General features: G+C 34.5%; 1 protein-coding gene across 1 annotated transcript in view; it reads left to right on the plus strand.

The window, feature by feature from the left end:
- The first annotated feature begins 14,523 nt into the window (after positions 1–14,523).
- The window catches only part of LOC124369164 (pyrethroid hydrolase Ces2e), a 36,592-nt gene continuing 26,206 nt past the window's right edge, over positions 14,524–24,909 (plus strand). Inside the window, exon 1 of the mRNA XM_046826958.1 lies at positions 14,524–14,998. Within this exon, the coding sequence (XP_046682914.1) occupies positions 14,605–14,998 (394 nt within the window). The 5' untranslated portion in view covers positions 14,524–14,604. The remainder of the gene's footprint in view (positions 14,999–24,909) is intronic.

Consider the following 24,909-nt stretch of genomic DNA (forward strand, 5'->3'; position numbering starts at 1 on the left):
AAATTTTAGATCTAGGGTCAGTACTTAAAGATATCACTAAAATATAGCGTAGTAGAATCTCTATGTGTGATATTTTAATTACAGCAATTAGAAGTTGTAAACCATAAATAAATAAATAAATTAGTATTTATTGTAAATGTAGTAAGAATACATACATATTTTTAGGCGAAGAACGTTAAAAGTCACGACTTTTATCTTGACAATGCTTTATTCAAACGTTCTTATCAAAACAATGTCCTTATAAAATTCGTACAATTTTTGCAGGTCTTCAAACTCTTTTCATCTTCTAAAAACCCCAATGTCAATGTCTTTCCATGGGGATGCAAGGCAATTTGCCTTTTCTGCATGTTCTTATGTTTTTAGCTTCTCTAGAATTTGTCCGTCAACCTTTGTCAGCTGATAAGGAGTGCATTATTTTTCTAGTAAACAATAACATTAATGCAGGTTTTGTTATTGTTATAAAACTTAACTTGGTTTACTAATTTTGAAACAACCAATTATTCAGTACCGAACAAACGATAGCTAGGTAGGAAGCATTGCCTTTGAGTATTACTCTTGCGACAGTTGTAATACTCAGTTTCTGAAACTTAAAGTAAAATTACATTTATTTTGTGTATTTTGTAATTTTTTCATTTAGAAATTGTAAATGGTTTACACCTGGCGCAGGCGTTTGATATGTTGGTGGTTTTGGGCGAGTGTTATCGAATATTCACTGCTGCAGCGGTATTGCACGCTGTACGTTTTCCTGAAAGACATCACTGATCACGAAAGGTATTTCGAAGAACTGATCGTATTCGAGAAACTGGAAGTGTGCATTGTGCTCACAATTGTAAGAAGATGGTGAGGCCTGTTAGAAGCAAAAAATCTGCCGATGTTTTAGCTGCCGCTCTACGAAACTCACAGGACTCAAGCTGCAGAATAGCGGCTGACACTGGTTTGAGTCGAACGACCGTTTTGAGAATAATTCACGGAAACAAGGTACACCCCAACAAGATATCGTTAAAGAGTTTATGAAGATGACTATCTAAGGCGTATCAACTTGTGTTTTGTATGGGCCCAAGATAGAATGAATAAAAAACCCTGACTTCTTTAATAATGTCCTCAGGTGTGATGAAACAACATTTCAAAGTAACGGCGAGGTGACTCGGCATAACATGCGTTATTGATACTTTGAGAATCCACATTGGTCGCGTGCAGTAGACAATCAAAGTTACTGAGCGCTGAACACGTGGTGTAGCATAATTGGAAAACTAATAATTGGCCCTCACTTCTTTAAAAGAAATTTAAATGAAGACGTGTACAACTATTTCCTTAACATTGTCTTACCTAACCTACTGATGGGTCTTCCGAATAAAGTTAGACAAGGAACGTTGCTGCTGTAAGATGGCGCTCCTCTACATTATCCTATTGCATTTCGTAATACACTTAATGAACAGTTTTCTGATAAATGGATAGGACACGATGCAACAGTCGGGAGTCGGTTATTCCACCCGTTCTCCCCATCTGACCTGTTTGGACTACTACTTTTGGGAGAGGTTTAAATCTATGGTTAATGTTTAAAGGCAACCTACTAGAGAGGATATGATAAAATAATAAGAAATGCAATAGCTTCCATTTCTCTAGAAGTAAACCGTTCAGTAGACAGTTTTAGTAGGTGGGTGGGTGGAGTTTTGCATTAGCAACAATGGGAAGCAGTTTGACACCTGTAAGGTGTTGGCGGGCTTTATGAAGGACTTTTCTAAGTATTAGTAGTGTTCTACTGTCCTATTACAATTTATTGCATGAAGAAATGCTTTAAATAATTTAAATTGTTATTTTTGCCTACAGAAATACGCCTACGAAACCGCTTGAGATAAAGCTAATATTTTAATACAGAGTTTTTTCACTACCTTTAATTTGGTGTAATGGAAACCATGCGGTTGTGTTTTATATTTTTTAGTCATAAACATTTTTAAATTTTCAAAATATAATAATTTTTTAATTTCAAAAGTTTTCGGGAAGTGAACTATCTTAGTTTTTAAATGATATGTGTCAATAGACCTTTAAAATGAGTACAACAAGCCCTACCTGTACATTTAAAAATTTCCTAAAAACAACCACCCACCCACTTACAGATGTTCAAAATAGTTTAATAGTTTTTGTTGCAAAAAATAGGAGGTTTTAGTTGAAACGGAGTTTTTACCTTCGCTTTTTATATCGCTAAAATCAGTCGGTAAGGTGGTCTGGTTTCCTCTTTATGTATAATAATAATTTGGGTAATTGATATAAATATTTAAATCTTACATAAATTGGAAAAACAAATTTAAAATGGTTGGCAAGACGAGAAAAATTTATCTAACGATTTATTACGTTTTTGATAACGAAAGGTGAGATCTGAGGTACAGGTATATTAGACGACGGGCCTCAATCCTAGGAATCATTAAAGACTGGATTTAGCTGGTACAATGGTTGCGATCAGGAGAGTCGAGTTGCTGATCGACCGTATGGCACTTGAAATTTACGTGACCCTTCACATCATGCCTACGATAAGGGAACCGATAACGCTAATAGCTAACTAAATGTTTGTTAATTGAACGTTGACTGGGTGCCATTAAACTGGAACTGAACTTGAAAGTTAAACTGCCGTGAAGAAACCTTATAACCCATATCGAGTCATATGAGGAGTCCTAAACGTATGTTAGAACGGTTAGAGCTGTAACAAAGAAATAAAATGCAACCCTATAAGTTACATGAGGTAATCTAAAATAATTTCATCCAATTTAAGAAAAAAGGGGCCAAAAATGGTGATGCCGAGTTCGAATCTCAATTTTCAAGTGTAAACCTCACATGGCACATTGTTTTAAAGGTCTATTAGATAGAAAAAAATATAGCGAAGATGATTTTTCATCAATTTTACAATTTGAAAATGTTGAGCCAAAAGCGTAGAGAAATTGGGGTTTTACATAGAACCCTCTATTTTCTACAAATCTTAAAATAAAACAGTGAAATCAGCTGTGTGTCAGTATGTGAGCTTAGGTGAAATTTAAAGAAACATTTTGGTGCAATTTTTCCAATAAACATTTACCTACTTGGCGGACGAAAACATAAAAAGTTTCAGGATTCACAAAAATCTCCTATTTCTATGATATTATGTTACAATTAAAATATTAAACCTTAGAAATAGTATTATTTTACGGATATTTAACTCTTTTTCAATATATTTAAACTTTAGCCTTTTGGGAAGTTTCGTTAAACATACTCATATGCTATGTACTTTTTAAAGAATTCATTGCAAATTAACTGTTTTTCATATTTTATACTTTATTTGTACTGTAAAAACATAAACATAGGAGCTATTTTTTAAACTCTAAAACTTTTCGTGTTTTGGTAAACCATTTATAAATAATGACATATTGATTTGAAAATTTCCACAACAAATAGTTAATTTATAAAGCTCTTAAGCCTAGACAGTTGTGCATTTTCAACCTAAAGAGGATGTAATATAAGTGAAAAAGAAAAAAAAACCTGTTCATGATTATATTTAAGCCTAGTATAATGCAGGATATGATAAATTACATTGTCAAAGAGTACAATAAGTTAAAAGTTGCTGTAAGCAAGCCAAATATAGAAGCAGACAGCTGCAGTTCTATTTATATCTTTGTAGCTGAATGCACCATAAACGTTTAACGATCCAGAGATTCGGTCGGAAGGTATTTTATTGTGTCCGTTTAAACAGTTGATAACAACCACAAATATGGGCCGTTAGAGTAATTGAAGAAGACTACGAAGTGAGCAAGCAATGTAGGGCTTTACTATTCAGTATCAGTTGTCCAGTAATAGCATAGCTTTGGCGTTGTCCAAACCTTGGCTGTTATTTGATCATGTATTTGCTTCCTCATTCCAGATAATTTCATTGCTTTCGGACACGCCAAGAAATACGAGATCATATGTATCATTAGTTGTGCAATCGTTTTATTTCTTTACTTTCAACGGAATAGCCAATTTACAATAATTACAAAATAAGATTTTTATCAAGCAACAAGTTAACCAAGTATCAAAACTCACCTAATAATAAATAAATAAATAACATATAAAAAATCACAACAGATGCTAAAAATAAGTTAAACAATATAACTAAAAGCTATATAAACTGGAGTATAAATCAATGTAGAGACGAAAAGCATTAGACATTCATAATATAGTAACTAAAATTCTTAAAAATAAATAGATAAACATCACAACAATATTATAAACAAAACAATATAAACAATAAAAACTAATAAAAAATCTGGAGATAACATAAATAACTGACCATACTGGATACATGACAGTGTTAACTAACTCATCAACATCTTGACAGCATTAATAATATGCTATGTACATATGTACATAACAAATACTATGTATGGTGGCAGTCTACATGCCAAGAACCTCCTAAAACATATGTCGAGGAGTTAAATAAGTGTATGGTGTCTGTAATTGGTTACCACACCGCTGGGTTCACAACATCGTGCTGTTGGCCATATAATATGTCGAGACAGTTAACGTGAAGAAAAGGGCCCTATAACGGGTGCCACTAGGGATTCCAATGTTGACTATAGTTCAAGGAGAGCGGGACAGCCCCTTCCTGCATTCAGAAGACGGAACAAAAACATGCCGTCGAGAAATAAACCACCTGAGCTCCAGAATGTGCAGGTTCAGCATCTCCGCCACCACATCAGTTGGGACTTAAAAATATTTATAATCAAGACGCAACCCCACCAGACCGAGGAAACGTGTCTAGACTTTGTCGAGATCCTTACGAAAATAGTTGATGGGGTGATCACACATGTGAGGCCGAAAAAATGTACAGAAACGACTCCCCAGTGTGTAAAGGTCGTCGAAGGGCTTGGACAGCCAACATATGAGACCCAGGCTGCGAGATGTCTTGTTACATGCTTAGCGAACTTGCGAATCCCAGGAGAGTGAAGAGTCGAAGATAACTCCTACAACTCAGACCATCTGGAAAGGGACGCGTTGTCTACGGAGTAGTTATAAATCAGAGGAAACGTATGTATGCTAAAGGTGACGTTTATCAACCTTACACTTATAAACAATCAGCTCCATAGTGTTACAGGAACACCACCTTACTACCATCTGGAGGTCCTAGTTGAGTCGCAACTCATCCTGTACAGACAGGACCTTGAAGCTTCAAAACCATTTGCAAAAGAAGGTGGCAGTAATGAAAACCATTTAGGATGTCATTAACGGAGATATTGAATAATGCAGGGTCAAGATGGCAGCCGTGGGGAACGAACACCCGATGTTCCATTAAATTCTCTTGACAAAGTTGAACCGTATCTGACTCTCAGAATTCTTCCCTTAATACGAGTGGAGAGTCATCGCAAAAAATGGCCACAGAACCCTGGACGTGGGAGATCCTGTCAAAGGCCTTGATAAAATCGAGTGAGATAAGAGTCCAACTGAGCTCGTTCCGAGAAAGCGTGAAAATATAATTTTGGAAAAGAGTGAGATTGGTTGCAGCTGCCTACTAGACATAACGCCATGTTGGCTCTCAGATATTATCTGATGGCATTTAAATTAAAACTTACTTAACACAAGCTTTTCAAACACCTTGGCCAGCACAGAAAAGATAGTTATAGGCTTATAGTTGGTCACAAGGTTGATCGGACCCTTTTTTATGTGCAAGGGCAATGTAGCCAATCTTTAGTATGTCCGGAAAAACACCAGCTGTGAAGGACTGATTAGATAAGGTGGGAATATTGTGGGTGCAAGCATGTCCACACAATATTTTATTACTATGGGTGATTTGTTACAAATTATAAAATATATATTTTCTTTCAAGATATCCGATCTGCAATTTCCCCTTAAAGTGTCTGGCACAAAGTTTTTGTCCCTAGATGCAGGAGTCTATTAATTGTCTTTTCCAAATGTTACTTTTCTTTAGTTAATTCTAATACCCTCGACCCCTATCCCGAAACCAAAAGTGTTTTCTAAAATATACTTTTTAATATAATAAATTTAGGTTGCTGTCCATTTTGTCAATTCCTAAATACCCGCTCAGTTACTGACAAAATATGTATAAATTCATTGCCGAATATCATTGCTTTTGTGCTTGTATCACTGTTGAGATGGAGTTATGTACAGAACGGTTCCTTTCATTTGGAAAACTGTGGCCAGTGCTCATGCCAATTCTAAAGAAGGCCCAAAAATCTTTCTAATCTTACACATATTTCTGTAATAGCCGTTCTGTGAACAATATTTGAAAACGTAATATGCAGTTTTCTTTATAAGAGATTTTATCAGGTTATTGGAATACCAAAATTCTCTTTACATCTGTATGGCCTCATGACAGGTCGTTCGGCTAGTAAACTTGTCCTTTCTTCAGTGACGTGTTCTGCGGTCGAGATAATGGTTAGGTTGATAATGTTCTGTTGTTAGTTCAGGTTGTGTTTATTCCTATTATATCTTCTTCACTGAATCAGATTATCGTATGAATCACTTTTCGTACTTTATGAAAGAACTTTTAGAGTGCGATTTGATGAGGTGTATGCTGAGAGGTTCTTTAAAAATTCAACTCAAGGTTCCACTTAGGCCCAATATTTTTTCTTTTATGCATTAATGACAACATATAGCGTGAACTGTTACGTTGTCATCTTTATAAGGACATTTCTGTAGATTCTGACAAACTATTAAGTTATGAAATCAACCACTGATTGTGTTGTACGGTGGAGTGTACAAAACCTGAAACTGAGTAAAACAGTAATATTTTACTTTCGTCGTAAAACCATTTATTTTTTACTATGTAGAGGTAGTAACTTTGACCACACGTAAGCAGGATTGTTTTGAACAGCTAAGGAGGAACTTAAATCTTGCAGTGTGGATCACCCGAGTGTTTGAAAAACAGTTTCTTACTTTATAAATAAGTGCCATTGGTCCGCAACCATTTTGAGTATGCATTTGTTGTCTGAAAAGCTAGAAGTTGCACAAATATAAAAATCGAGACTGTGCAAAGGAAATTCCTTCGTCTACATTAGATTCCTGAGCTGGTTGAATTTTGTATGTGCAAGAAACTTCACTTCTTGCACCTTTAGGTCGTCGTGATATAATAAACTTATTGTATTTTATAATTTTTTATGATAGATGACAAATTCCAGGGTATACATTTTATATGGTAGATCTCTAAATTACTTCCTACTTTGTAGTGTGTGATCCGATAGTTAGATATAATGGCGTTAAACACTTCTGATCGATACCATCAGTCTTTCTAGTGGCTCCACCTGTTGCTCTGAGACCATTTTCTGGCTCGTGGTCTATTTCGTCTGCCTTGAAACCAACACATTACCGCAATTAGAGGAATATCATTTCTAAGAGTGCACTATCCTAATGCCGTCTCATTCTCTACGTCCACCCTCACATTGGCCCTCTCCTTCTTCCTCTCTTGCGGCGGAATTTTACTCCCTCATCTTGTTCTCTTCCTTCTCTCCGCTTCGGATTCCGATTCTTCCATGATATCCATAGAAGCATATAAGATTTTCCCTTGAACGCTAGGTTCAATTAATCTGCATTCTTTCCTTACCTGCTTCTCCCACAGCTGCTTTCCCAGTAGTTACGTTGTCCCAAATTACTCCTTAAATAACAATCAACTAAGAAATTAGAAACTAATACGAGTACACACATTGTTTGCCTACCAATCAGAGTCACTCATTTAGTTAATCCCCACTCTGGATCACCAATAACAGAATCATATAAATGACAAACAATATGGACAACAAACAAAGCTTTTTCTTTCGGTGATGAACATTTATTAATGCTTTATTGTTTGTAAGGTGTGCTCTCAGCCTGTTTCAGGAACATGGGAATATTCAAATTAAATAATAATATAAATTTTTCGGACATTAAAGCTTTGGAAATGTTTGTTAGTGTTCTGAGTAAAGGGTCAAACATACGGTGTGATTGAGCGGGAGGGGGTGTGTGACTGACAGGATCAATTGACCCTGTAGCTGTAAATCGCAAGGCAGGGGCAACGCTTTAACTGTTATCTGTAATCATACGGCGGCGGCGGCGGCGCACGAGGCGGTGGTGGTCAGGTTTCATGCCGGGTATCGCTGCGGCGGATGTGAGGGTAGCGTGTGCCCTGGAGGTCATCTATATAAAGCGAGCCGTGCCATTGGAAGGAAAAGTATTAAAATTATAATGTTCCAAAGTGTCGTGCCTAAAGGCCACACACCGCACACGTTATTGTCGTTTTGTGTCGTGCACGGTTGACGTTGTGGAGAACATTTTAGCTGCGAAATTTTCTTGGAACCACTGTACTGTGGTTAAAAAGATAAGGATTTTTATGGACAGTAAGTTGCCATCGTTGGGAGCTATAACGTATTGAGATATGTAATCAAGGTTTTCTTTCAGGAGAAGACTTCGTGTTCAGACAAAACACACACAATACAACAATTTCTCATACAGTGTACTGATATTATAAAGAGCAAAGACCTCGGTATGATTGTAGTTGAGATTTTTATTGTTTTAATTTTTCATTTGTCTTAAAGATTTTTGTTCTCCATACGGCTAATTTGCAACAGAGTTTGTATTAATCGGCGTGTTATCGTATTTTGTATTTTGTAAAGACAGAGACGTTCTCGCTTACCAATTGAACCATAAACAATTAATAATAAATTAATAGTAAATGGGAAGATGATTTTATAATATTTCCCTAATGAGAGGAGGGTTTTTATTTAAAGTAAAAATTCACATACATATTGTATGACATTACTTGTCATATCATATATTAAAATATCGATACAAACTTATAATACGTATTTAAAGAAGTCATTTTTCCATGTTTGATGTCAACTGTATTTTTTTATACAAATTTACCAATCCAACTGTATATATTTTATACTACTACACTATTTTATTTAAGAAAACTACGTAAAGTATTCATGTAGTCTTAACAATGTGCGATTTTCGCTAACCACCTCGAAAACTTGTAACTTCGAAAATATACATGCAAAGTTGGAACTAAGTAGATATTCACAAGTTAACCAGCGAAATCCGGTGTAATTTAGTAGCTTTCTAATGCTTCACCACACAACTCTATATAGAACACAGTTGCCTAATTTTTCTTCACTCTCATTTAGAAAAGGTTACTTTTGCTCTAAAACCAGTGGAAAACGAGCTTAAACATCAAATTTGCTTCACAATGTGGTCGAGATATTCTAACGCAAACATAGATCTCAGGTTCGAAGTATATATTTGAAATATAAATATTTAATATATAAATATAAACTTAATGTAGACGAGTCTCAGTTCTCACCGAGGGGGCCTTCAGCAGCAGCTCGGACCCGATGGGAAGCCGAACCACAAACCAATCGTTGTCCGTTTTCATAGCTAAGTTACAGGGATCAGCAACGCGTCTTTGAAGCAAAGAACAAAAATCAGGCCTGACCATCAGAGAGGACTACTAACCATCGCATTAAAGCGTTCAAGCGCCTGCAAATGCGGTAACCTGGACTCTGCATGGCAGGACCTGAGTTACTGGGGTTGCTGGGGAAGGATCGCAACGGCGCACGGCGCGGCGCTGCTATTCAACTGTCCGAAATTGCTGAGTTTATTTCTCATTCACGAACTGGCAGGGTTGAATTTATTATTTTTTTTAAAGTTTGTTTTTATTTATTCCTACAATTTATATTTTGTTCACAAAGTAAATTCTGATTTTGTTTTAAAAATTCCTCAAGAACGAATGAGCTTTCTTGATGTATTTATTATTATAGAAATAGGGAAGAGTTATTTAATTTATATAAATTATAATTGTGTATATGTATACGAGTATATATATTATGTGTGACTCTGTGCTGTTTATGTATAGCTTATTGTCGTATTTTAGATACACTTTTACTGAAAACCCCTTAGACGTAGTGTAGCAGTGTGTCCTGTAAGGTGATTGTTTTACTGATATAAAGTTTAATTTTAATTTTAATGTGCGAAAAATGGTAAATAAAAAAAATTTTTTACTGCTAACACAACTTCGATATCATGTTAAAATTCTGTATTTAAATAATACACTTTGTTATTGGGGGTTTAAAATTCATGAAAATATTTGATTTAACTTGTTCATAGTAATTTTGTCTCAGATTATTGTTTGTTAATGTAATATATAATACAATTTTAAATTATATGCAAATTATTATTTATAAATGTATTATTTGTTAAGAGTAGAGGCAGGAATTGTTGCATAGGTTACAGACATTTCGTTTATTAGGCACATTTGGCTTGTATGATTGTGTGTGTGTGTGTGTGTGTGTGTGTGTGTGTGTGTGTGTGTGTGTGTGTGTGTGTGTGTGTGTGTGTGTTGTTGTGTTGTGTTATGTTGTGTTGTGTTGTGTTGTGTCAGGTTCGGTGCCCTAGGGTCCACTGTGATTAAGTGATAACGATAGTATCACATGCTGATAACTTCGAGCCTACTCGAGCCTGGCTCGTCCTCCTCCCTTTAGACACTGCCCAGTTACTTGTCGATGAGTTCTTCCCTTATGAAAAACACCTTAAGAATTCCCACATTAATGCACAACCACACCGAAGCCGCATTAATGACTACAGATCTATTTTCCGGCTTAAAACTTTTTGTGTAATTCCAGTGTCAGAAACCAGGTTAAAGCCGAGTATTTCTTGCGGTGAGGTAGATATTGCAAATTATTCATTGTTTAGATATGTCAGACTGAACAAAGAGGAGGAGGCGTTGCTGTATATGTAAAAAACACCTGGAATCTAAATTTTTCATGCTTTTCCCTAGGAGTATTCGCGAGAGAGCGGCGCCCTCCTTCTAGGACTTTGCTATCGGCCTCCTAAGATTAGGCGCCTGACACATTTTGAACATGTTTGTGTCCTTATTACGGGTGATATGAATACGGATTTACTAATGTAACACCACAATCACGACTACAACCAGCTGAATACGATATTTGACAATTTTGCAACATGACTATACTGCCACTGAAGGCGATTCATAACACTGCTGGCTCTCACATTCTAATAACCCTTGATTATTATAAGTGACTTAAAAAGTCCATATGTGGCAAGCTATTAGCATACCTGTTAGCAACCCGCTAATTTAAAACACAAGTTAATATACTGTGTGTTATCCTATAAATCTATTTTAGTGAACGAAAAATTGTTATTATATAGAAATTTTAAACTAATGGGTGAGGCTCCTTTTTAGCGGACGTGCTCCAAACACCATGGGATTTAATTGCAAATATTGATGATTGACAAACTAAACGCTTCAATATTAAAATTTTATAATAAGCATGCTCCAATGGTAAAAATCGTGTAAATAAAAGACGTCCAGTAACTAAGACTGTCATGGGTCAAAATTGTCATCTTCGAAACAAAGTAAAAAGACGTTTGCGACACTCTAGTTTTAGATATGTAAATAGATTATTAGCCGACAGGAATGCATCGTCTAGCAGTCTTTGGCGTATGTAGAGAAGATAGCAGCCTTCTTCATATGAATAGAGATTCGATTGGATGAACCGAATGATTACTTCCTCTCATTTTCCGATCAAAACTTTGGCACATGATCGTCAATATGAGTACCGTATGATGATGTATTTACCCATTTCAGAATGTCACAACCTAAGACAGAAGGACATCCTTCCCGGATATGTACTCAACCGAGCTCTGATCGCATCCCCTTCTCTTCCTCAAGATTACAGACCTATCATTGTACTATGGAAAAAAATCATGTACTGTAACTTAACTCTAAGAGTACCAAAATGACGAAAGGATAGTGGTTAATAAAACTGTAATACGTTACTGTGGCAGAGTAATTGCTTTAGGATTAACTATAAACTTAACTTTAGACTGGACGGACTATGTGTTGGCACTTTCATTCTTATAAAGCATTTCAACGATTTTTACCTTTTCATTAATCACCTTAACTTCTACTTGTGTTTCCTTACTTCAATTACTGTAGCTCTGTGACTAATGACTGTTGTTCTGAGTAACAAGCTTCAAAGGTATGAAAATTACTGTATTAATTTGATTTTTACATGACTTAAAAGGACAGGATCATAATACCCCATATTTTAATTGCAACTCAATTTCAAAATCTGATTATCTGATTTTTAACTATCCTATTTTCTATTCTTAAAATTATACAAATTAGATAAATTTTCAACTATTCAAAATATTTCATAAAAGATTTCTATTCATAAGGAACGCGGAGAGCTCAAGAAACACTCACATGGGTTCATCCATGTTGCGTATTCCTCACTACAGTACACCAGATCATTCGTAGTATCATCTTGCCGTCCTTGGAATTACCTACCAAAGATAACAACAGAGGAAAGTGGAGTAGAGTTTGCTGTGTACCGGGAGTGTGTAAAGTGAACGAAAGTGATAAAGAACTTTTAATTTTTATTTTAAATTATAAATAGTACATAAAGTTTAAAAAGAAGTTATATACAGTTAACATGTGATATAATATAATATGTTACAAGTTTAATTTTAGATACTGTAGTGTATAATTTTAATGTAAAACGTAATAAAGAACCATATGGTGTTAATCTTGGCTCTATACACATGTACGAATGATGAAATGAAATAAATAAACAACGACTATAACAATGTTATCAATGATTTTAAGGCACTAACGAAACGAATGTTTATTTCCTAAAAGGTAATGACGAAGTATTGTAATGTGTGCGGAACTTCACACAAAATTAATTGCTTTCTCAGTAAAATAAACATGGCTGTATCTTTAACCTGCCACGTTGTTTAAACAGGTAAAATAATTTCAGAGCATTTTTGTCTCAACTTAAACTGTTCTTAACAAAAATTGTGTTAAACTGTAATAAACATTCTAAACTTGTTTTAACTGTTAAATAAACAACGGATGTAATTATAAATGCCACACATTGAAGGTGAATGAATTTTATAGGCTGGACGACGGAGGTAGCAAGTTCAATTCTGGAGGAGGTGAACTTCACTGGCAGTGTTTTTCCTGACAGGGTGCAGATTTGGCGCATTTCCGCTGCTGAGGTATGTTCAGTTGCTCTGTTTATCGGCTGAAGAAATTATGAATAGTACACAGGTATAACATTGGCAAAAATAAAAACAAGTTTTAAAACTTAAGTAACCTATTGGAAAACTTGACATCTTTGGAATTAATTACTTAACGTTATGTAGCGTTTTATGACAACCAGTACGGGATATAATAACTTTGAGGTTTTATACTAAAAACCTAAGAAATAGATATAGGCCTACGATTACAGCAATCTCTCTCCCTCCCTCCCTCTCTCTCTTTTCAGTTTTCTTACTACATTATATTCTTATAGTTTCAATAGTGACGGATAATTTTATTTATAAATCAATTCTTTGTTTAAAGTTCAGTAGATTGTGAGTTGAAAGGAAAACAGGACATTTACAATAGTCATATGTTGAAAAAATAGAATACTACGTTCCAAACATTGGAATCTATTTTGTTCTTTGTATGTAAAATACTTAAAACATAGTTTAACTAATCATTGATTGGTTTTCACTTTTTGTGCTTGCTTGCTGAACTTTATGACTTACACTTAAAGAAAAGGTTTCCAATCCTCAAAAAATCCTCAAAACGAGGTGTTCTGTTTTTGTTACATATAAATGCTGTTATTCTTATTAAGTTCATGAAAACTGATGCCCATATCAACGTTTGGTATTTCTGGTTTGAGTCAGCTTCTCACATCTACTGAAGAGGACTCATCTGTGTCTTCAGTCTCTTCGCATCACTAATTCAAACTTAGCTCGTATATTGGGAAATTCACATCACACAATGTGCAGCACAATACTGGCATAAATAAGAAACAATATAGGGACTAATATGGATCCTTGTGAACACCTTAGAGCACAGGTTTCCCGTTTAACATGTGGTATCTATGATGTACATGCTGATTTTGAGTCTGGATAACCACCGACAGTTCATTAAATAACCAGTTTAGTTAGTAAGTAAATGTAATCTTTCTGCAAATTTTGTGCCAACCTCTTTTGTTGGTGCGGCCTCTTTGCTGTTATTATTATATATCTAGGTGTTATTAGGTTCTTGTAATTTTTTTTGGGTACACAAATCTACATAAATAAAATCTCTACTTCATTTTTCAAATACCAATTGTGGAGAATATTTTAAAAGCTAAGCAAATAATCAAATAATACAAAAGTTTAGAGCCGTGATGAGTAACAATTTTTTAACCAACCCTAAATGGTGACGAACGCTGTACATTCTGAACAGTCTAAGAATGGTTATTGAAAACATTGGATTATTTATTAATTACACAGCTGTTTACCCTACACGTAAAAGTGACTTTAGTCCAAATCCTCATGAACGATATCTTGATTCCTGGGAGGTGGAAGCATTTTACGCCCTATTACGTGAGTGACTATAAATTATCAAATTGTGCTTTAACCTAATTTAACTGGACATATAAGATTTCATGTTATATTATATAGTTACATTTGTGATCTGTTTGTTACATAAATGTTAATGTAGTATTGTCGTGCCGCAGTGTGGCCAGGGCTGTTGGGTGCGCGGGGGGGTGGGGCGCCTGCTCAGGCCCTCACTCCTCTGCGCGCCGTCCCCGTCGCCGCTGCCTCACCATGTGTCTGCTGCAACCGCTTCTACTGCTGCTGACGACCCCCAGTGTTTGGGGGGCCCGCGTTACCGTGCGAGAGGCACCCAGGGTGCAGATCTCCTCGCAGGGACTGTTGGCTGGAAGGGAGGTATTCGTCACCAGGACTCAGCGGGCCCGTCAGTACCTCGGCATACCCTTCGCCCAGCCGCCCGTGGGCCCCCTACGGTTCGCACCGCCCGCAACCTCGCCACTTCCGTCCTGGGACGATGTTCGTAACTCGTCTTTTCAGCCTGCATGCATGCAAGACCGAGACAGATTCGAAGACCACGACAAGCTTCGCCTCGAGAGCAAATTGTTTCCGGACGAAAGAATTGAGTTCAACGAGGACTGTCTCTACCTCAACGTGTTCTCGCCTGATGGTGAGTATTTAAACACTTCACCTTACGTGTTATGTTAGCTAAAAAATTAGCATCTCCTGGATTCCTGGCTTGCCAATGATTGTATCCATATACGTCTGTGTTCTTTAGATGTTAATAATTGTTATAAGAATTTTAACGAACAATTTGAAAAGAAAACCTATAAACCATCACTTTGCTCAAAGTATTGTATATGCTACCATCGAAACTCTTCAATTTAATTAAATAAAGCCATTTTCATAATAAAATACGTATTTACGTTTAATCATGTATTGGTTCATATTCTATTCCCAAAAACAAAAATAATTTAAAATTTCAAGAACAAGTAAATGGTTACATACAAAACCTTCATTAGGGCTTAGTCTAAAGCAGACATAAAATTACTATACATCGAGGTTTTATAAAATAGTTTTTTGTTCTTTAAAAAACCACCATTACTACTATAAACAGCCATATTACATGAGATATATTCTTCATATGGTGTCAATATAGGAGGACTACACTAATAGTTATTGTTTAGTATGAGACTCATAAAAGTAGTAAGAGAAACAAAATTATATTTTTAGTAGTACATTATGGTGGAGAATGTACAAGCAAGCACAAATAAAAAACATGGAATATACAAAATTGATAATTATTAATGCAACATAAAACAGTTTTATATAAAATTATTGATTTTATATTTAGATAATTTATAATATACCATGTATATATTCATCGGAAGAGATAATAATAACAGTATAAATTTCAACATGTTTATTTGCCTCTGTCTGAAAAGAATTTGAGAAATACTGAAAATAGTGTCAGTGACAGACATTCTTGATAATAGAATCCATAATTTATCAGCCGACATTGGTTTTGAACCTACAACATTCACTTTATGTGGTTCAATATAACGCTAAGTGGCGTCTAAGCACTTTGAGGAAGCAGGCCGGATGCACAAATTGTTGCGCCAAAGATCAAGTGTGCACCGCCCTGGTAGTTTTTGCATTTAGGGTACATGTAGTTTGTACAATGAACAAATGTGCACAATTGAGTGCACTACGATGTTTTTGAGAATCTCTTTGCACAGTGGGGAAACCGAGTTTTTACACATAACGCAGGTGGTGGGAGGGTTGAGTCCACGTGAATGTTGAGTTTAGCTCCAGTTTACCCTTCTCTCAGTGCACCTGAGGCAATGAGAATAGCTCTTCACCTACATTAAACCATATTTTGTAGTCTACGTGTCTCTGATGTAAAGAGTTCATTTTGAGCTTCTTTGTCACCAACATTTTTTGTATCTTTACAGATGAACACGACTAAAGATTTTAGGAGTCAGTATGTGACAGTGTCAGATTCCAGACGCTGCACTGAGAGGAGGGTGAGCTGGAGCTAAACTCACCATTTACAAATCAATAATATTAATAGCTCTAACCGTTCTCCTAATATACGTTTAGGACACCTTTTTTGACTCACACTGTATACATGAATTATTATGTGTTAACGTGTGTAACACGTTTTGATATGCATTATGGCGTAAAAGTAGTACAAGCAAGCACAAATCATTAACATGGAATATAAAATGTAATGAAATAGCATATAAGAAAATTAAATGTTCTAAATATTGAATATTATATTAGGAATGTAATTTTTTATATTGTATGAAAATAAGACATATCATAAAAATTCATACAGCTATTTTCATACAGTTTCTCCATGGCTTTTATTTCAGTACGGTCCCAATTATTAAGTGACTGCAATTCCTCACGCGATAATTAAATCAATTTTTAAACTTCCTCCTGTTTATACAGAATATATTTTAAAGGAACGTTATAAAAAATGTTCAAAATATATTTCATTAAAGTGCAAAAGCTTCAAGTGTTGATTATAAACTTTATGAGCTAGAAAGTGTCATTATGCTGAGGAAAATCATCACAAACCTTTGTGTATTCATCAGGCTCATGTCAATTCAATGATTCAACAAGACCTTTAATCTCAAATAAAATCTAATTGATCTTAGAAGTTGACAAGAAACCTGAAAATCTGGAAACCTGCCTTGTTAACTATCAACATATCTTTGTCTTCCACGCACATAATTTGTAAAAACTGCTCCTCAGAGTTTGTTCCTGTGGCACATCTAGTTTGCTGATAATTTCTTTCGGGTTGCGTTTGGAATTGTCGGATTCCAGATTCTCAAATGTATTAATAATAGCTGGTAATTTTTATTTTAAGACTCTCAAAGCGTCAATGTGGCCATCCAACCAGTGGATATATTTTACATTATACTTGTAACTGTAGTATTTATTGCCAATTGCATTGCCAATCTGTGAGTTTACTGCTGGGTAAACCAGATAGAGCAAGTGTATGTCGAAACGATGCAACACGAAAACAACTAAATACTGATCGTGTTGCCGAGAGTACACAATAGCTAATCGTTGCAAGTACTAAGTAATATTGCCAATGTTCTGTACTGTTTTGGTTTTGCTAGATTCCTTCAGACGAACGTGAACTCCAAATTCAAGGAGTCGAGTCTGTGACAGTGTTGGATCTCAGACTCTGCACTAAGCAGAAGGTGAATGGAACTAAACTCGATGTTCGCATTGATATCTACTGTATTTATCTTGAAGCAAGCTGAGACATTATACGGTTTCCATACGAACCAGCTGGCTGTGCACTTCTCACAGAGATTTCAGAAATAGCCAGAACGTGAAACATAGGAAGGAAGTGGACTTGTAGAACTGTCCTAAAATAAAATGGAGAAATATTAGCCACATGATCATAAGGCTATTATACTACATACTATATAATACATACACAGTTTTAGTCTATTTCAAATATTCCTTTTTTTGGAATCGATTGAAAGTCATTTTAACATTGTATAAGTTATCAGCACATTTAAGATTTTGGTGAATTTAATTTAGTGTATTGTGAAATATATTACTCTATATATTGTTCGATTCTGTAAAAAAACAATTTTAGAAATATAAATATACGTAAACAGTTTTATTTTGCAATGTATTGCCATAAATATTACAGAGCTTTGTTTCCCTTAAACCCAATGTACTAAAGCACTAGACGCCACAGTTTGTTTGACGAATGATTGAAGTAATGGTTTAATGTACTTTTCGTTATTTCAGTGAAAAATTTTAGTATCCTATCGCTTATCGTAAACAGAATTATTTTATTTTAAACACTTTTCTATTGATTAGTTAACAATGTTGCATGATAGTTTATCATTAGTTTAAACTCACATTTTCCCTAATACGAGTATATATTAACAACACAACTTATTTATTATAACGTAGTTTTCCTACAATTCATTGGGTTTTGTATTTGCTTAGAAGCTAAGTCGCTTGCTTTCCTGCTCGAATACATTTGCTATAATTTTATTTCACCCTGTGTAGAATTTGTCCTTAAGAGCTAGAGATCCCGGATCCAATTTAAGCGCTTTGAGATTAGAGTAAACGATGAATAACGAAATATAAATAGATAGAAATTAAGCCGATATACATTTTAAGACGAAAGAGTTACCGTGGCTTGAAAGCGTATAAACCAAAATATTAATTTATTTGGCTGTTGCTTTTCTAAAATCACCTTTCAGGCAGTTTGTGAGTATGGGTGTAAGAATATTGAAGTTTGGCACAAGTGTGTTATTATTTACATTTTAATTGTTTTTATTTTTAAAATTACCATAAACATAGTCAACTTTCCACTTTAATCGGGTTGAAACTTAAATAATTAATAATATTAAATTAAGGTTTTTATATACAACTAATTATTTATAGGCTACAATACGGCCCGAGAACCATGTCATTACCCTAAGTGATTTCTTAACAGCACGCATTTTCATAAAAACTTTCTTATTTCCGTTTAATTTATCCGTCTACTGTTTTATAATACTCGAATAAAAAGCAATATTCAATAACAATTAAAACAAGAAGAGTACTAATTTGAAGCAATGGGTGTGTTTCAGTAGAATAATGTAGTCTAGAAGGGACTGTCTTGATCATTATACATAATAAATTTAAAGATGAGGATTAAAGAAAAAGAGCAAAGTAAAATTTGCAATGAGAAATCTGATTTTTTATGTATTTATCAAGAAATTGTATCTGTATTTACATGAACTATCAAAAGATACATGGAGAATTGCAAACGTTATATTACAATTAATATTTACGAGAGGAAACTTGAACCAAGGGTGTGACTACTTGAGTAAGAGAATTCAAATCGCCTGATATCTCGTTCATCAGTGGGCCTTACTCTGTATTTCGCCGTCAAACAACGCACGCAACCCTTTCTTTAAGATTTTCCCTCGGCTCTCACGGTATTCTTTTCGCTGAGTGCTTAGTGTTTCATTTGTAATGATATGTATATGCATCGTGTGATTTGTAGTATTCAGCAAATTTGTACAATCTATTATACAATACTTTTGAATTAAAGGGTAATGGTAATATACTTGTGTTACACAACGTTAGTAGACCATTATTTAATTTCAGATTTTAGGTACACCATCGGTTTATATTTTTAAACCTTTAATAATTTGTTGTAACAATAAGGTTTTATAAAGATAAGCTATGATATGCAAATACATAGTACATAAAAGTAAGGATATATGACTTCATACATATTAAGCAACTGGTACCACTTCTCAGACTACCATTGTTTTATCTATAATTACTGGCAAACCAATTGGGCACAGCTAGGTTTGTTTAAAGTTATGTTATTGATCAATCACGCAATTCAGAAGTTTAGTGCAAGGTATTTAAACGGGTAGCAAGTTGTATGAGTTCATATGCGTCTTTCAACAGTTTAAATATATTATGTTAAATTTGAAGATATTACATTATTTTTAAGCAAAAAGTTACTAGTAATCATCAGTTTTGAAAACGTCTTTTCTTTTCTTTGATATTACAATATGAATGGATACCAAGTCCCCGTATCATCCCTGAAAAATTGGACTCCTTTTAAAGTTTGTAAATTATAATCTTGCTGAGGTTAAGAGGCTGTGAAGTTATAAGAAAATAAATTGTATGAATTTAAAATTCCTAGGGCCTGGGAAAAGCCACATAAACACTCAAATTACTGTTATTGAGACATGGAAAAAATCGAAGGTTTAAATAGTTGCAAAGGTTAAAAATCTACCCTGATATTCCTTTGGTCCCATATGATCTTTCATGACGAGTGCAGATTGCGTTTTGAAAGGTTGGGACATTCAAAGCCTCGGTTAGAGAGCTCAACCAAATGGCTTTTTATATCATCTCCTATTTCAGCTCCTTCTATAACCTGAAGAATAATCGCAGTCTAGCAAGCTCTAGAGAGAGCTTTTCGAAGTCTCCCTCTATCGGACGCTGCCACAGCTCAAACATATTATAATAATTAATGGCACCAATTTTAAAAGCACTGCACCAATTTTTCCCACTAGCCATTACGATTAATAAGAAATTTGTGTACAAAAAGTGTATTTTTTAAAATTATTATTATTAGGTATTTTATAGTTCATGACATAAAACCAGTTTTAACGTAATATACATAAAGATATACTTAATGTATAACAAGTATTTACATGAGTAAAATAATCTCAAGAATTCTCTTACGTAATTTCTTCTTTCATTGATGGAATATTCAGAGAGTGGAAATAAATAAATAATAATTACTTATAGACTGCGGGAAATATTAACATCATTATACCGGTGCAGGGTGTCCCGTAACCCTCTGGACAAAGGTATTCTACATTATTGCTCAGGTCAAAACTACCACAATTTACCATATGGACATGGGTCTCCATTGTTGAGTTTCCCTTATGTCTGCCTGTATGTGTGTTTACATATAAATCTTAACGTCTTATAAAATTAGAAATTAAAATATAAAACATTTGGCTGAAACGTTTCTTATAACAAGGCAACTTACTGGGAAAATTATACAAACTTTAATGTTTTCAAAATAGTGGACATTAAAAACTTCTAAACTTGAATATCATAAAAATCAAAATTTTTCTCAATAGTTATTTCTTTACTAAAATTTAGCCATACTACAATCATCTGTCTTTTCCATAAAACAACCGATCAATACTGTTGGCAATTATAAATACATTTTTGTATGATCATTACTGTAAGATTGGGCTACTTTTTTAAAATTTGTAATAGGCCAAAGTTATCTAGTTAAAGTAAACTTTATTTCGTTTTTTTTAAGAATTACGAGGGTCGTCCAGAAAGTAAAGAACGTTTTGTTATAAGTCAATAAAAACAAAAGATAAGAGCATGAAAATTTATTTATAAATACTTATAAACTTACTCTATTTTTCTACAAAATCGCCGGAACTGTCAAGGCACTTGTTGTAGCGTGGCACCAGTTTTTCTATACCGACGTTATACTGTTCTGCCGCCAAGGAATGAAGCCACGTTTTTACTCCTTCTTTGAGGTCTTCGTCACCCAAAAAGTTTTTTCCGCCTAAAAACACTTTCAACTTTGGAAACAAGTGATAGTCACTCGGAGCCAGATCTGGACTATACGGAGGTTGTCCGAAGATTTGCCATTTGAAAGAATTGAGTTCTGCTTTGGTTCGTGCACTGCAATGAGGCCGAGCATTGTCGTGGATCAGCACCACTTTTGACGACAGCATTCCGCGTCGTTTGTTCTGAATAGCGCGGCGAAGCCGATGCAAGGTCTCGATGTAGGCCTCTGAGTTGATTGTTTCGCCTCTCGGCATGAACTCCACATGGATTAGGCCTTTTCGGTCCCAAAAAACTGTTGCCATCAATTTCCTGGTGTTCAAATTTGGTTTTTCTTTCCTGTTTTTTGTTGGTGAATTCGAGTGATGCCATTCCATTGACTGGAGCTTTGTCACCGTAAACCGCCTTAATTTGCCTATAAATTTCAATAGGTCGAACATTCTGTGCATTCAGAAACCGTATCACACTACGCAGTTCACACTTGGCGGGATTTTCAATTAACGCCGCCATTTTAAACTTTCACAGGAGACGCAAACGTGACCTCACGGTACCGCTACTCAGCTCACACTGAGGCAGAAGGTGTGGCTAACGAACAAGCTATCTACCGCGGTGGTGGGTGAACTGCGCCGCCCGTGATGCGCAATCGTTCTTTACTTTCTGGACGACCCTCGTATTTTGATTAAAGGAAGCATACCTGTAAATAAAACAGTTTGTTACTGTTAATTAGGAAGTTTGCTTTTGTTTGTTTTTGTTATTGTTCATAAAGAAGTTTATTGTAGTTAATACATTTTTATAATAGGATATATCTCTATAGTGATTTAATTATTTAAATAAAACAAAATTTACTTAGCAACATATCTTGGTGTACTTCATCCCTTTAAATATAAGAGCTCGGATATAAGTGCAATAGGCATACGATATTTATTAATGGAGCTGCCGTTTATTCACTTTAGTATTGTTGGCTATTCGCTGAGAGCCTCAATGTGGGCCATGTATTGTCACAGCAAATCTGCTTAAAATAAATTATTTATGGTTGAATTAAAAGAATGATACATATGTATTCTTCAATGACCCAATTACAAAGATAGTTACAACAAACTACATACAAAAACTATTGCAGTAAAATCGTTATTCAGTATATCATTATTCACAAAAGTATTAATCCAATTTAATAAACATTCACTTTTAAACTCAAAGGGTTGGATTTTTTCTGTTATGACAAAAACACTTCAAAGCATGTGCAGCCGTGTACGTTTCTTTATATTACTGAAAAATCTGGTTAAACGTTAAAAAAGTATTGTACTCTTACTGTACTATCTCTTATATTCCATAAGCATTATTTTTATTACAAAAATATTCTCCGAAGGACAAGGCTTTGTTAAAAATACACGTATGCCGAAGAAGATTGCCGACTGTATTATCAACAATCTTTTATAACTAATCCAAGGTTAGGTCTGTTACTTTTATACAAAACTTAGCTTTATTTGCTCTTAAGACACTTTAAGTATTGTTACCGAGCAAATAGAGTCATCACATAATCTCGATTCTCATTGTTTGTCGAGTAACACTAGGAAAAGTTCGCTTGCTGTCGCTTGTGCGTCATTCCTTGACACGCGAGTATATTGACTTTTGACCCTGCATCTACAGCCAACTGCGACCACCATCTCTTACCATATTAAAATTGAACCAATACCCTTCGTTCTGGGCTTGTGTTGTAGTATAACTAAACCCAATTCAGCTTGGATAAATGCATAGTATAACTAAAAAATTGTAATTCTATGATTTGTTGGGCCAATATTCTATCTCAATATACAATCTAATTTCCAAAACCTAAAAAAAACACGCAGTTTTAAGAAATATGGATCTTATTTTCAGCGACTTTTCTGATAAGAGTGTCTAATTTGAAGTAATGAATTCCTCGTACAAACGTGGCAGGGTGAAATAAAAAACTGTAGTGAGTTTCTATCATGAGTTTTTCCATTTTCTCGTGGCTGAATAGGTACGATACCAGGGTTTCAACTCTGACCATACTGTGGCAGGATATAACAGATTCTTAAGTGGCTAAGGAGCTAGTTCTGACTCTCCTGTCACTGCTGAGGTTGAAGACATTCTGGATAAGCACGGATCAGTTTATTTATTTATTTATTTATTTATCTACGGTAACACCATTAGTACATGTAAAAAAAAAAAACAATAAGATATTCTTATATTCAACAATGAGCCAATAAAAATGATCCACATTATAAATTAATAACAATGCCAAAGTAAACTGCTACAACATAACAATAACATATAAAATAGACTATATAGAAAATAACAATAATAGCATAGCAACAATAATAAATAGTAACAGTAATTATACGATCAAATATACATCCATCTGCACTTACACATATACTACGTAGGAATAATTTATAACAATGAAAAGGAAAAAAAAGAATCAAATGTATACATGTAGAAAAGAGTAGAGGAAAAAATAGAAAGAAAGAAATAAATACACATATTACAATGAGCCAGGTGTCAATGTCTACATCAAAAGAAAATGTTTTTTCAGGTGCATAACACTATCACTGCAAAAGTCATGCCGGGAGGAGACGAGGTTTCCAAGTCTGTGAAGTCTCGGGATAGTGCTGTGATGTACATAACTGGTTGAGTAGACATATGGTTGGACTGGTTGGTAGTTGTCATATGGAAGAGAAAACGATGCTGTGGGATAGTTTGAATGATTGAATACTGACTATAACTGGGATATTATTGGTAACTTGAAATATAATAATACTGTAAATACTGAAATAATATGTTCAAGAAAACGGAATTTTTTTAAACTTTCTCTCCTAATAGTATCTTAAACTTGTTGAAATTATTGTTGATGAGCTATGCGCAGTAATAAACATAAAATGAAATGAAAAATGTCTTTATTATAGATTTGAACCTAGAACTTAAATTTAAATAAAATAAATGAAATTCCGCACACAAATATAAAACGAAATTTAAAAAATCTAAATTTAATAAAAATATTTTTTAAGATTTATGTGAGAATGAGCAATAATTTTCTTTTATACATGTGACTCACCAAAACACGGATTAAAAAAGAACTAATAATACGAAACCCTTTAGATGTGTATTTCATATTAATGTTTTTGGAAATATACATATTTAGTTTGTAATCAGTAAATACAAGAACGGTAATTTTAATATACAACTTAACTTTAAAACACTTAAAAATGAGAGTACCACTTTACATATTCATGTAGTATGGATTATAGAATCTCTGATGGAATAAATACAATTTTAATCCCTCTCACATAATCATGGATAATCGTCCTATAAAAGTATGAAAAGGCCACTTTTGAATACAGGAAATTGTTGGAACATGACGTTTGAATGTCATAGGTTGAGACATTGTTTTACTTCTGTAATATTATTTAAGTAAGCATAACCGTATAATGAATAATCCATTAATGTCCCTTAAAAGTAAAAATGTCC

The sequence above is a fragment of the Homalodisca vitripennis genome, chromosome X, assembly GCF_021130785.1.
Source record: "Homalodisca vitripennis isolate AUS2020 chromosome X, UT_GWSS_2.1, whole genome shotgun sequence".
NCBI lineage: Eukaryota > Metazoa > Arthropoda > Insecta > Hemiptera > Cicadellidae > Homalodisca > Homalodisca vitripennis.